Source organism: Clytia hemisphaerica, unplaced genomic scaffold (assembly GCF_902728285.1).
Source record: "Clytia hemisphaerica strain Z4C2 unplaced genomic scaffold, Clytia hemisphaerica genome assembly, whole genome shotgun sequence".
Lineage (NCBI taxonomy): Eukaryota > Metazoa > Cnidaria > Hydrozoa > Leptothecata > Clytiidae > Clytia > Clytia hemisphaerica.
The window spans coordinates 353,865-368,138 of record NW_027103353.1 but is presented as its reverse complement, the minus strand read 5'-3'; the positions used below and the strand labels follow the sequence as shown (position 1 = coordinate 368,138).

The following is a 14,274-nucleotide window of genomic DNA, read 5'->3' as shown; positions in this document are numbered from 1 at the left end:
TCAGCAATTCGAACGTTCAAATATCTAAGGTAAAGTAAAAAACAACATGGCGGACTTCGACTTCAAAACTGAACACAATTCCAAGGAAAATCTGTGTGCAGTTAGCCTATCATCTAGATAGTGTGTAAAGGAATTTGACATCTGTGGTAGGACCGCTGAGCTCTATATAAACATAGACTCGTTATATCTTTCTTCATTTCGAGCGCAAAATTTAACAGCTCGGGATGTGCACTGCTCTTGTTTTGAATATTGATATTTTCATTTTATAATCGCATGCGCAATGAAAGTTTAAAATAATAGAAAGTTTTGAAATCTAAGCCAATCAGAGCTGTGTTTTAATATTCTTCTATTTGTAATCTCTATTTATAAAACCTCTTTTTGTTAAAAATTTCTATATTTTAAATCCTATTGACAACTGTTGACAAGCTTCCCGGTGGGGGTCACTAGTTTTCGCCATTAGGAGTGTTTCTATAAACCTTTGAGTTGTCTATCGCGTTGACTATATAAATCGAGACAGTCTCTTGGTTCCAGCAAAAGAGAATCTTTGATCGGACTTCGGAAAATGGCACCCCTAAGGTAATGCTGGTCGACGGAAAATTTTATTGAATTAAAGTTAATTTTATCAGGCATCCCCCTTCCCCCTTACTACAATGCTGGGTATTCCAGCCAGAAAATTGCAGCGGTTGAGATAGCCATCATCATTGTAGTGTGTGTGTGTGTGTGTGTGGGTGGGGGGGAGGCTTGTTTTTCAGTAGGACTTGAATCAAAAATTATCAATAAATTAAGCACGATATTGTAGATTCTCTCATCTCTCGTCTCCTGGTTTGATTTCCGTTTTCTTTTATTAGTAGACATGGAAATAAAAAATACATTGAAGGAAGAAATTTTGGCGGACTTGGCGGATTTGGTCAAAATCTGCCAAATTACATTCGCGCCAAATTTAATTTTTCAAGTCAACGCCGAATTAAATTTCCTCTGAAAAAACTTTTTCGGCCATCTGCCAAATTAAATTCCCGCCAAAATTTCTTCCTTTAAATGTAGTAGATCCAAATATTTTGAAGCCAAATTAACCATTTTTTTTAGATTTATGATATGATTTCATTACATTCGATCAAAATTTCTGTAGATTCTATCTATTTGGTTACCTGGTTTGATTCCTCTACATTTTATTTGTAGGTATGGAAGAACAATCTTCAATCCAAGCTTACTTCAAGAGTAAACCTTTACCTACTGGTGCTTTTGGAAGGGAAATGAGTTACCTCAATAACTATATCACCCAGGATGGCCCGGTATGTATTGCATAGTGCGGAAAGGGATCTGATTCCCCCTTCTTAAATGACCCCCCTACTTGGCAATCTTTAATCCAAGCTTACTTCAAGAGTAAACCTTTACCTACTGGTGCTTTTGGAAGGGAAATGAGTTACCTCAATAACTACATCACCCAAGATGGTCCGGTATGTATTGCATAATGCGGAAAGGGATCTAATCCCCCTTCTTAAATGACCCCCTATTTTGGCAATCTTTAATCCAAGCTTACTTCAAGAGTAAACCTTTACCTACTGGTGCTTTTGGAAGGGAAATGAGTTACCTCAATAACTACATCACCCAAGATGGTCCGGTATGTATTGCATAATGCGGAAAGGGATCTAATCCCCCTTCTTAAATGACCCCCTATTTTGGCAATCTTTAATCCAAGCTTACTTCAAGAGTAAACCTTTACCTACTGGTGCTTTTGGAAGGGAAATGAGTTACCTCAATAACTACATCACCCAAGATGGTCCGGTATGTATTGCATAGTGCGGAAAGGGGTCTAATCCCCCTTCTTAAATGACCCCCTATTTTGGCAATCTTCAATCCAAGCTTACTTCAAGAATAAACCTTTACCTACTGGTGCTTTTGGAAGGGAAATGAGTTACCTCAATAACTATATCACCCAAGATGGTCCGGTATGTATTGCATAATGCGGAAAGGGGTCTAATCCCCCTTCTTAAATGACCCCCTATTTTGGCAATCTTTAATCCAAGCTTACTTCAAGAATAAACCTTTACCTACTGGTGCTTTTGGAAGGGAAATGAGTTACCTCAATAACTATATCACCCAAGATGGTCCGGTATGTATTACATAAAATCGGAAAGGGATCTAATCCCCCTTCTTAAATGACCCCCTATTTTGGCAATCTTTAATCCAAGCTTACTTCAAGAGTAAACCTTTACCTACTGCTGCTTTTGGAAGGGTAATGAGTTACCTCAATAACTATATCACCCAAGATGGTCCGGTATGTATTGCATAGTGCGGAAAGGGGTCTAACCCCCCTTAAATGACCCCCTATTTTGGCAATCTTCAATCCAAGCTTACTTCAAGAATAAACCTTTACCTACTGGTGCTTTTGGAAGGGAAATGAGTTACCTCAATAACTATATCACCCAAGATGGTCCGGTATGTATTGCATAGTGCGGAAAGGGGTCTAATCCCCCTTCTTAAATGACCCCCTATTTTGGCAATCTTTAATCCAAGCTTACTTCAAGAGTAAACCTTTACCTATTGCTGCTTTTGGAAGGGTAATGAGTTACCTCAATAACTACATCACCCAAGATGGTCCGGTATGTATCGTCTTTTATTCATGATATGCACCATTGCAATGTCTTCCACGGAACCCAACAGCTGATTGGTTGCAAGTGACGTATTGACTGATTTTACGTCACTTACAACCAATCAGCTCTTGGGTCCGTGATGTAATGTCCGACTTAAAAATTCTAAAATTAACATAACTTTTGATGTAGTTATCCTATTAACTTCAAATAGACCTTATCGGAGTTTTTGATTTTTCTAAAAAAGCGATGCATTGTGGGATTGTTTCGAGTGTATTACAATAGAAATCTCTTAAGAATTCCTCGAGGGAATTCTATTGTAATACACTCGAAACAATCCCACAATGCATCGCTTTTTTAGAAAAATCAAAAACTCCGATAAGGTCTATTTGACAGGTTTTAGGTATGAATAAGATGTTTAGAAAATTCAAAACAATATTCGAAAAATGATGATGTCATCAAAAATGAGACTTCTATATACGCCTTTTTATAAGAACAATTTCATAAGAACAAAAGCTGGAAATTAGCCAAAACCTAAAATCTAATGAAACACAATCTTAAGCCTCAGATAAGACAGTATTAATTTTAACAAATTTTAAACCCATTTTAAAGTTTTTATGTAAAAAGAAACTAAGCGTATTAAGAACATCGTAAGAACATTAAAAAATAAATAAATAAATAAATAAATAAAGAACAGTCAAGTCTGTCCAAATTTGTGGTTCTTTCTTATAAAAAGGCGTGTAATTGAATTTTCGTTTCATTAGAGGATACCAAACGAATTCACTTTACTACAGAAGCATTGATACGTGGTACAGTCTTGGAACCAATGCACCATTCGTAGGGGAATTCAAACTAGAATTGATTAAAGAATGGAGATAAGATCTATAATGTGTGAGGTCGATAGATCTAAGAAATACACTTTTTAAAACTTTGACCATATGACAGCTTCAGTAAAAACTTAATCTGAAAATTGATTTAGCCATGGATCTATTTGGAGTCAGATCACAAACAACAAAAATTTCGTTTTTTTTGAATACTTATATATCGCTTCACAACAAAAGCATTGCCAGACTGATAGTAATTCTGTAAATGTTGAACAATTTTCTAGAAAAAATACACTTCTATTAATTATAAATTATTCTTTCTCATAGGTGATTTAACGAACGGTTGATAAGATCTATAAATTGTAGGGATGTATGATTGTTTCATAGAGGTCAATAATAGGCCTTGGAATTACAGAATTCTATTACAATACCGGCCATGATATTGGGCTTTTCCAGAAAAAAACCGTACACCCCCTGTTGAGGAGCTCCAACCTTTTGTGAATTACCCCCTTGGAATTCCAGGCAATTTTAGGATCATACCCCTCTGGAATTCCGAATTTTTATAGATTGTCATTCATTACCCCCATGGAATTCCACTTATTTTTGACGGTTTTCTGTCTACTGCTATGGAATTCCACTGCATTTCACACCATACCCCCCTTGGAATGGAAATGGACTCCTCAACAGGGGGTGCACGGTTTTTTTTTTCTGGAAAAGCCCATTTGAGAAAAAAGGGAAATTACGACGAAATTTTATAGCCACAGTCGATTTGGAAGCGCTCTAACTTAGGTTGGAAGGGTAACATGACACTTAAAGACTTAGGACCTTGTAGGATCTGAGGATCCAAAAGCTCAAGAACGGTCCAATAGGGCTTAGAATATGACCTGGAAGTCTAAGGACCTTATAGGACCTGAGGATCCAAAAGCTCAAGAACGGTCCAATAGGGCTCAGAATATGGCTTGGAAGTCTATAAAGCCCACTCAAATTGAAATTATTCGATTAAATTTATCAAATAGCCCAAAAGCCACTTTCTCACCCGAACTTTAAGATGCTAAAAGCGAGGAATTTACCAAATTTCTCAATATATTTTGACCGAGTTTATCGTTCTACATGTACAGCGAGAAACTCGGTATACATTCACTCACCATCTTGATAAGGCTATCACTGTATCTCACTAACATTCTGCGAATTGGTAGTGTGAAGGTTTCCGTCGCAGACTTTCACCGCAATGGACTGTGTTCGAATCCCAAGCACTTCTAGGCAATGTGTTAGGGCAATATGGTGATAGACTCTTTACCTTCGCTCACATATTTTGACCGATATAGTAATAATAAATCATTCTTTCTCATAGGTGATGCCAATGTTAGTGAAAGGAGCACAAGGATCTGGAATCTCCACCATGTTTTCACATTGGATTGCCAGCATTGAAAATTCACTTTCTAATTCGTGTATCTTGTACCATGTAGCTGACCCTCATTCAGCATACAGTATCGATTCGTTTCATTTGTTAAGGAGATTCTTGATTTTACTGTTGGATCAACTACCGTTAATTTTCTCTGTGAAAGATACTGAAAAAGTAAGTATTATTATGTAAAGAATTTTGAGGAAGGGGGGTCGCTGTCTCCTTAAAGGTATAAATGTTGACAAGCGAGGTTCTCGATTTTATTGTTGGATGAGCTACCGTTAATTTTCTCTGTGAAAGATACTGAAAAAGTAAGTATTATTATGGAATAGCCCGGTCGAGGTCCCTTCAAAAGCATAAAGGTTGACAAGCGAAGTTCTTGATTTTACTGTTGGATCAACTACACCGTTCATTTTATCTGTGAAAGACACTGAAAAAGTAAATATTAACCCTCGAACATCTTGGGGGAGAGGGCGGCTCGAGGTCCCCTCAAAAGCATAAGGGATGACAAGCGAGATTTTTTATTTTATTGTCGGATGAGCTTCCGTTAATTTTCCCTGTTAAAGACACTGAAAAAGTAAGTAGTATGCACTCGTCAAGCATCTATCTTTAAACGACTCTCCAGTCTACTCACTTTGGGGACTATATGAGTTTTACCCAATGAAGTATAAGCCCAAAGGGCTAGAAGTCCATCTCTTTGGTAGGATGGTTTTACCTACGAATTCTTAGGGTTGGCTCCCTATTCATGATATGCACCACTGGAGAGTCTTCTGAGAAAATTTTCCTGTCACTTAAACAATAGAAAAGTGACGTATTGGGTAAAAAAAAAAGAGAAAAGTTACAAAACTTCGTGAAGTCATTGCAGTGGTGCATATCACGAATTATATTACTATTTTGTTTCGCCAGGAATTTCCGAGATGGTTAGACCGTGCTTGTAATAAACATCAGAATGGAGTTGTCATCGTCATTGATGGAATTGACCTTATTGAGAATTATAAAGAAATCTTCAAGTGGATGCTTGACCCTCTGCCAGTCCCCGTCCGAGTCATCGTTTCTGTTACTGGGAACGGCGCTTATCCGAACCAATGGAATAAATGGTCCTCGCTTGTCGTTGAAGGTTTGTAGATTTTCTTGTATTTTAACTGGGGTTTTCTAGGGTCTTTTTTCCCTGTACGAGTCATCGTTTCTGTTACTGGGAACGGCGCTCATCTAAACCAATGGAATAAATGGTCCTCACTTGTCCTTGAAGGTTTGTAGATTTTCTTATATTTTTAATAGAGCTTTCTAGGCCCTCTTATCGTCCCTGTAAGATCCTCGTCTCTGTTACTGAAAACGGCGGCTTTCCGGAGTGATATAAAAGATCCTCACTTGTTCTTAAAGGTTCGTAGATTTTCTTGTATTTTAACTGGGGTTTTCTAGGGCCTCTTTCCGTCCCTGTAAGATTCTCGTCTCTGTTTCTGCGAATGGTGGTGATCCGAACCAATGGAATAAATTATCCTCACTTGTCCTTGAAGGTTCGTACATTTTCTTGTATTTTTAATCAGAGCTTTCTAGGCCCTTTTTCCTCCCTGTAAGATCCTCGTCTCTGTTACTGAGAACGGCGGCTTTCCGGAATGATATAAAAGATCCTCACTTGTTTTAAGGTTGGTAGATTTTCTTGGGCTTTCTAGGGCCTCATTCCGTCCCTGTAAGATAAAGAACAAACAAAAGAAAAATAATACAGGCGTTCGAAATCTAGATGATTTGAATAAATCGTTATTTTTCTCTCTGATTGGCTACTTCAGAAGTAGCAATGGACGAGCTTCACAGCGCTGCGAACAAAGTAGAATATATTGAACTATCATCGTGCTCAAAGCGACGAGCCTTGAAGGCTTAATTTATGCAATAATTATGCCGCGCGCGTTGGTCGGTGACCGAAAACAGCTGAGTGGGAAGAGACATTTACGAGAAATAATCTCAAACACGGAATGGTGCCTTCCCAATGGGCACAAACGTCTTTTTGACGTCTAATGTACGTTTCTAGGACGTCCAACGGTCTTAAAGCCGTCCATTGAATGTCCATAAGACGTAGCGTGCCCATAGAGTTATTGTTAACAAACTATTTTCGGGGTTCTTTTTCCATGGAAGAAGTGCTTGGGCTCTTCCAGAAAAAAATTTGCCCCCCGGACAATGTGACTTTTGGCTCCTCGGAAAACGGGTTTTACCCCCTCCCCCCCGGACAAGCATCAGTTGACTCCCCGGACAACCCGAACTACAATCTGACAGAGCAAATTTACCTCCGGACAAGGCAAATTTTGATGATTTTTCGCTACCCCCGGACAATATATCCTCCACCCGGGGTGTACGAACATTTTCTGGAAGAGCCCCTTGGTACAGGTATGTGTACTGGAGAATTTACTGTATTTCATCACTTAGGGAACCGTGAGGAAGCATTAACTCATTGCCACATGAAGATGTCGAAACTTGATAATACTGAATGTGTGTCATGCCAACAGCTCATCCAAAACATTATGACGAACAAGAGCTATTTGGGTCTCATCTCCAATCATCTCTATCGCAATGTCCTTTGCACGGTAAAAAGTTTCTCTACAATTTTTACTGTAGACTCTCTAATTTGAACTTCTATTATTTGAATCTTTCTGTAATTTGAACTAAAGCATAGCTTATGTTGTAGGTTGTCCAGTAGATGATGTCAGATGCCGAGATTAGACCAATAAAATAGCTTCTTATTTTGTTTTGACCAATAGCAATCTTATCTTGTAGGTTGTTCAGTACATGATGTCAGTTGCCGAGATTAGACCAATGAAATAGCTTCTTCTTATTTTGACCAATAACAAACTTATGTTGTAGGTTCTCCAGTACATGATGTCAGATGCGGAGATGCAGACTATATCTTCACGATTATTGAATTGCAAAAGTTTGAAAGACCTTCTCAGTGTGGTGCTCACCATACTGGAAAGAAGACATAATAAACGGCTTTTCTCGTGAGTACAATAATTCTAATAAACTTTTCTGGTATGGCGGCCATCGCTCTCGGCTTTCGCACAGGCGACACGAGTTCGTTTCTCACTGTAGAGTCTCCTTAATTCGAACACGCCAGGGAACACAAATTTGATATACATGTTTTTTTATAAGCATTGTACTTATAAGCATATCTAGGCTCAGATATGGGGAAAAATCAAGCATATGGCAAGCATTACTCGAGCCTACGAAGAATGTTTTTTTCCTGATTTTGGCTTTTTTGACTGGAATTTTACGGATTTTCAGTATTTCCTTAAATTTATGCTTTAGATTTAAGCATCCCCTCAAGCATTTTTCAGCCTTATTAAGCTTTTGACCGAAGCATCTCTGAGCCTGTTTTCTGAATTTTGTATGCTTATAAAAAAAAAACATGTAGTTGAGTAAATTACGAGTTATGGAGTAAGGTTTAAAAATCATTGTTAACTAAAGGAACTAGAAATCTTGTTCGAGTTAAGGAGACATTCGAGTTATACAGGTTCGAGTTCAAGAGACCACTGTACTACGACTGAGTTGGCAAGTCAGAGTACCTTCGCCCGGGTGCACCCATTTCATGTGAGGAGCATAGGGTACCATACAAGAGTTTCACATGCCTGATGTGTGAATGCATTCCTGTGCAAGCTTGTGAGTGTTTACTCCCTCCCGCTTTGTTTGATTGTAATCATCGAGAGTGAATATAGTAAATTCTAGCTTATTCGAACTTCTATTGTCGGAATTTTTCCATAATTTGAACCTGTTTCCAGTCCCCGTCAAGGAGAATCCTTCATAAAATACGAGTAATCACATGCTTTGACTTAGATTCCACAAAGAGGCTAATAAGCAGAATTAGGGCAAAAGAGGGAACTTTCAAAAATATTTTCCCAAAAATTAATAAGCGGGAGAGTTGGAATAAGGGTGGGTGGAAAAGCTTCGAAAAATTAATTAGCGGGGGACGCTTATTGGGTACCCGAGAGGTAGAGTATGTACCTTGTTTCTATACACGCTTTTTTGGACCTACCCCGGTGGAGGTCCTATAAATTAACCTTTGTCCGTTCGTCTGTTCGTTCGTTCGTTCGTTCGTTCGTTATTAGCTTTCCTCATGATTGGCTCGTTAGTTTTTTCTGATTTTTTGCACAAAGATGCATAACTATAAACCCTCGAATGTGACGGAGCCCGATTTTCAAAAAAAAAATTTTTTGGGCTAATTTGGGCCAAAAAACGGCTAAAAAACGGGTTTTTTGGACTTTGTGAAATATTAGGTCGTTAATTTTTTCTGATTTTTTGCATGAAAGTAGGATACCATCGTAGGTAAAACATGGCTTAAGCGAATTTTTGCAAAAAAATTTTATTGGCTCAAAAAACGCATGTTTATCTATAAGAATCACTATTAATGAGCATACATCAATGTTCTTAGTCAAATTACTCAATTTTTATATGAGATTTTTTGCGCAGGAGGGCTTACTTTTAAAGAATATGTGTTTCGCCATGAAATTTTGGTTGCTTGGCGTGTTTTTATAAAATAACTGGCCAAATTCGATATTTTTTTATAAGCACATTATCAATTACTTAGGTATTAGCTTTTCTCGAGATTGGCTCTTTCATTCGTTACGATTTTTTTAACAAAGATGCATAACTATAAACCCTCGAATGTGACGGAGCCCGATTTTCAAAAAAAAATTTGGGGGCAAATTTGGGCCAAAAAACGGCTAAAAAATGGGTTTTTTGGACTTTGTGAAAAATTGGATCATTAATTTTTTCTGATTTTTTGCAGGAAAGTAAGGTACCATCATAGGTAAAATACGGTTCAAGCAGATTTTTGCAAAAAATTTGTAGTTGGCTCAAAAAACGCATGTTTATCTATAAGAATCACTATTAATAAGCATACATCAATGTTCTTAGTCAAATTACTCAATTTTTTTTATGAGATAGATGTTTTTTTTGCTTATGAGGGCTTACTTTTAAAGAATATATGTGTTTAGACACGAAATTTTGGTTGATTGGCTTGTTTTTATAGAAAAGCTGGCCAAATTCGATATTTTTTTATAAGCACACTATCAATTACTTAGGTATTAGCTTTTCTCGAGATTGGCTCTTTTATTCTTTATGATTTTTTTAACAAAGATGCATAACTATAAACCCTCGAATGTGACGGAGCTCGATTCTTGGAAAAAAAATTTTTGGGTAAATTTCAGCTAAAAAGAGAGATGTTTTTTTGCTCTCAAAGTCTTGAATATGAAAGAATATTTCAAGAGCATGAAATTTTGGTTTCTAAACGTGTTTTTTATAAGAAACAAACGACTAATTTTAATAGATCGTCACTATTTGTGTTCTGAATAATTGTTTAATGGTCACGCTTATGTAGATATCAATTATATATTTGTTAAATGCATAACCAGGTAGGTCCATAAAAGTATCACTTGTTTATATAAGAATAGTGTACTTTGGATGAAGGTCAAGTATTCTTAAGAAATTGCCAAAAGTGAGGGTGGAATATTCTTAACGTATTCTTACTTTTTTAGACTAGTGACTTTTATAAAAAGATGAGAAATGATCAATTTGAGAGTTTGAGACTTTTGAGTTCACATTTGGGAGCTAAAATTATATTCTGCCTCAAAGTTTCTAAATATAAGTCTAACAAAAAAACCCAGTTTTTTCTGTTAACCAAATACAAAATGACTGTATTCTTATCAAATTATGCAAAACTCACCCTAGAGGGTATTCTTAGGGTATTCTTACGATTTGGCCAATTTTCACCCTGATATTCTTATAGAAGATATTCTTATTAAAAAAAAGCGTGTAGTGGTAGTCAGTATTTCTGGATATTTTAATGCTGCTTTGCAGAATTTACAGTGAAAGAGAGAATGACATTCTTACCTTAGGCTTTCTATTTTATTTAATCGGATATTGCCAATTGGGAGGTGTACGCTGGCTTCAAGGCTATATTCTCAGCTAAAACTCTCCAGCCCTATGTGTTGGGGCACTTAAAACAGCTAATGGCGGTTATATGAATTTTGCTGGGAAATTCCCTTTGTGCCATGGTTAGAATTGTACCACGACAAACGTGTAAGATCTTACATGTTTAAAGTTCGAAGAGGTACCATATAATACACGAAAATAACAAAGACTTTACAACAAGAACTATTGTGAGAATTACTTAAAATTCATAACTAGTCTAATAAAAGGCCAACCGCATCGCTAAGGCTTGATAGGTAAACCAGTCATGGTATCTTTGAAAAAGAGAAAATTTCTCGCGTGTTGCAACTTTTTCGAATGTTTTGAGCCCAGGTTTTCGGGCTCCAAACATTCGATTTTTTGACGTCACATTAAACTTTTGAAGCCCTTGCAGTAGTGAAAAAATCGAATTTGCGTGGAACTCACTAAGAAACGAGATGAAAAATCCCGGTTTTTAGTGAGGTGCGCGCTAGCTTTGACTGTATTGATATAATTTTGCAGCCCGTGTCTCAGCGAGAGTCAATGTCTATATCTTTCTGTATTTAGGCTGGTTTTACACTGGGTGTATTTCTCACAGAATGGATTAACGTTAGCAGAACTGATAGAGTTGGGCGGTAACGATCCTGACTTGTTACCAATCCTCTTTGACTTGGAGTCTGTCGAAATCCTGGTATCCATAAATGGGCTCGTCAAATTTGTCCATTCTGTGGTAAGTTCTGAGCTTGATATGCACCATTGCAATGTCTTCTAACATTACATCACGGACCCAACAGCTGATTGGTTGTAAGTGACGTAAAATCAGTCAATACGTCACTTGCAACCAATCAGCTGTTGGGTCCGTGATGTAATGATTTGGAATCCGTCGAAATCATGGTATCCATTAATGGGCTCGTCAAGTTTGTCCATTTTGCGGTAAGTTCTATTACCTTGGAGGGAGTTTCTTGATCCCGGCTAGCTTTAAATAATTCCCGGAGGAGGTTTTTTTATCCTTGCCAGTCAAAATCTTTTATCCAATTGTCTTTAATGGGCTCCTCAAATTTGTCCATTCTGTTGTAAGTTCTGAGCTTGATATGCACCATTGCAATGTCTAGTACTAACATTACATCACGGACCCAACAGCTGATTGGTTGTAAGTGACGTAAAATGAGTAAATACGTCATTTTTAACCAATCAGCTGTTGGGTCCGCCGAAGACATTACAATGTTGCATATCATGAATCAATAGATTTTTCATGCTTTGTAAAGTGACGTAATTCCCGTTTTTGGAAGCACATGCTCGATTGGGTCAAGGACCGCCTTTACAGATTCGAACGTTTCTTGCTTTCATAATGGCGTAAGTTACGTAACTTAACAAAACATGAAAAACTTTGTGTTTCTCAATCCCGGCCAACCAAAATCTTTGATCCGATTTTCTTTTCGAACGTTTGCTTCCATAATGGCGGCCAATCCCGGCCAACCAAAATCTTTGATCCGGTTTTCTTTAATGTGGAAACCTAATGTTAACACTACACGATTGCAGTGTAAATGCATCGAGAGTGCTAGATCTACTTTTCCTCGATCACTTGTTATGATGTAGCGCCGTTTGTCGTTAAGTTTTGGCCCTGCAATGGCAACTTTCCAGATTCAACTTTCAAAAGAACTCCGATCAAAGATGACGGATATAGCTTTTTCTGGGGTTTACGGAGGTCAGTGGTACTAAAGCGTGGGTTAGGGAGGAATAAGCAACTATTTCTCATTTTCAAATAAATATGCCAGTGTGAATTGTAATGTAATTAGACCACAAGGGACCCGTCTATGCGTCCAAAGCAAGCCTAAATACTGAGTCTCAGACTTCGGGCCATAGCTCTTGACTACTTGATTTAAAAGGGGCATAAACCGAATGTTTTTTAGAAGGAGTATAAAGATAACTTTCCAATGGTTCCAGAACATGGCGTTCTAAATTCATTCATTCCTATTTCTACAAAATTTCGCTTTTATTTCACTTTTTCACTTGCGATCGCAATGCAATGGCTTCAATATTAGGACACCCAGTTTTTGACGTCAATGCACGATTGCTAGGCCTGTAGATTTAGAACGCCATGTTCCAGAACCATCTTCTAAATCAAAAGCTACAAGCTTTTATGGCATTTTAAAGTTTAGAAAAAAATTCAACTTTTTCAAAAAAAAAACAGAGCGCTCAAAGGGTTAAGAAAAGAAACTCCCTTACTTTTTATTTGGGAGTTAAGTTATCAACCAAAATAGATTTTTCTCATAGGAAAACAATTTTAGGCTCGTGTTCTGTCATGGCATTAGAAAAGGTTACGTTAAAAGGTTTTTGACGGTTTGGAATAGCTCCATTTCAAAAACTTTATCAGTTAATTATACATATATCTTAAATAAAACAATTGATAAGGGGCAAAAGAAGAAAAATAATGCGCTATCTTTGCTGAAAGTAGACCGACAGTAGGAACCTTGGTTATCGCTGTTGAAGTGTTTTTGACACTGCAATGACTTGACAAAACTTCAAGGATCACGCAAGCTAAATTGTGTGACGGCACTTCGTTCAAGATGGCGCATTGTTTTGCTTCAAATTGAGAAGAAGCTCTATTTAGTTGGCCATGACAACTTTTACCAGGCCTTTGCCCCCTCTCTCAAAAAAGTATCAAAATCTTTACTACATTCGAACAAATCACACGCCGTTGCGTCCCACGAAAGATTCTACAGAACTTAAGGGAAATTTTGGCGGGAATTTAATTTGGCGTTTGCTGAAAAATGTATCCTTAAAATGGTGTAAAAACAGCAAAAAAAATACAAAAGCACCTTTAAAGAGGTCATATTTTCAAAAAGTTTAATTTGGCGGGAATTTAATTTGGCGGATGGCGGAAAAAAGAAATTTTGACGGGAACTTAATTTGGCGGATTCTGGCCAAATCCGCCAAATCCGCAAATTTTCTTCCCGCCAAAATTTCTTCCTTTAAGGTATTAAATTTATTTTTCTTTTAATCTCTTTTAGTGCAAAGAAACAGTCTTTCGACATTTAAGCATCCCCAAAAACATCGACGATGCAAGCACGCGAACGATACGTCAAAATCTGGTTGACTTATTCGAGAAGAAGCTTACATTAGGGTGTGTTTCTTATCGCGTGGCGGACGAACTTCCCGCCCAATTGGCCGCCCTTAAAGACAAGGAATCATTATTCAAGTGTTTGTCTTCAATTTTCGTCTTCGTTCACTTGTACAGAAGGGGTCGACTGACGACACTGGTCAACTATTGGAAAATCTTGTCAAGAGATACGAGTGCTGTCAAAGATGTAAGAAAAATTAACACGCGAGAAATTTTCTCTTTTTCAAAGATACCATGGCTGGTTTATCTATCAAGCCTTTGCGATGCGGTCGGCTTTTTATTAGACTGGTTATGACTTTACAAGGAAGATTAGCCCGCTCTAAGCTACAACTAAATCAAACCAAGCAATTTCCAACCAAAACTCTAGAGGTATTTTTCCCGAGTCTCTGCGACAGAGCGCAAACTACTTCT

The 14,274-nt window shown here is 37.5% G+C and overlaps 1 protein-coding gene across 3 annotated transcripts in view; it reads left to right on the top strand.

Moving 5' to 3' along the window:
- The window catches only part of LOC136820430 (nephrocystin-3-like), a 90,597-nt gene that overhangs the window by 17,811 nt on the left and 58,512 nt on the right, over positions 1-14,274 (top strand). For all 3 annotated transcript variants that reach the window (XM_067076614.1, XM_067076620.1, XM_067076628.1), the window contains exons 12-18: positions 1,177-1,289; positions 4,764-4,988; positions 5,721-5,931; positions 7,230-7,387; positions 7,665-7,798; positions 11,310-11,472; positions 13,754-14,050. In XM_067076614.1, the coding sequence (XP_066932715.1) occupies positions 1,177-1,289; positions 4,764-4,988; positions 5,721-5,931; positions 7,230-7,387; positions 7,665-7,798; positions 11,310-11,472; positions 13,754-14,050 (1,301 nt within the window). The remainder of the gene's footprint in view (positions 1-1,176; positions 1,290-4,763; positions 4,989-5,720; positions 5,932-7,229; positions 7,388-7,664; positions 7,799-11,309; positions 11,473-13,753; positions 14,051-14,274) is intronic.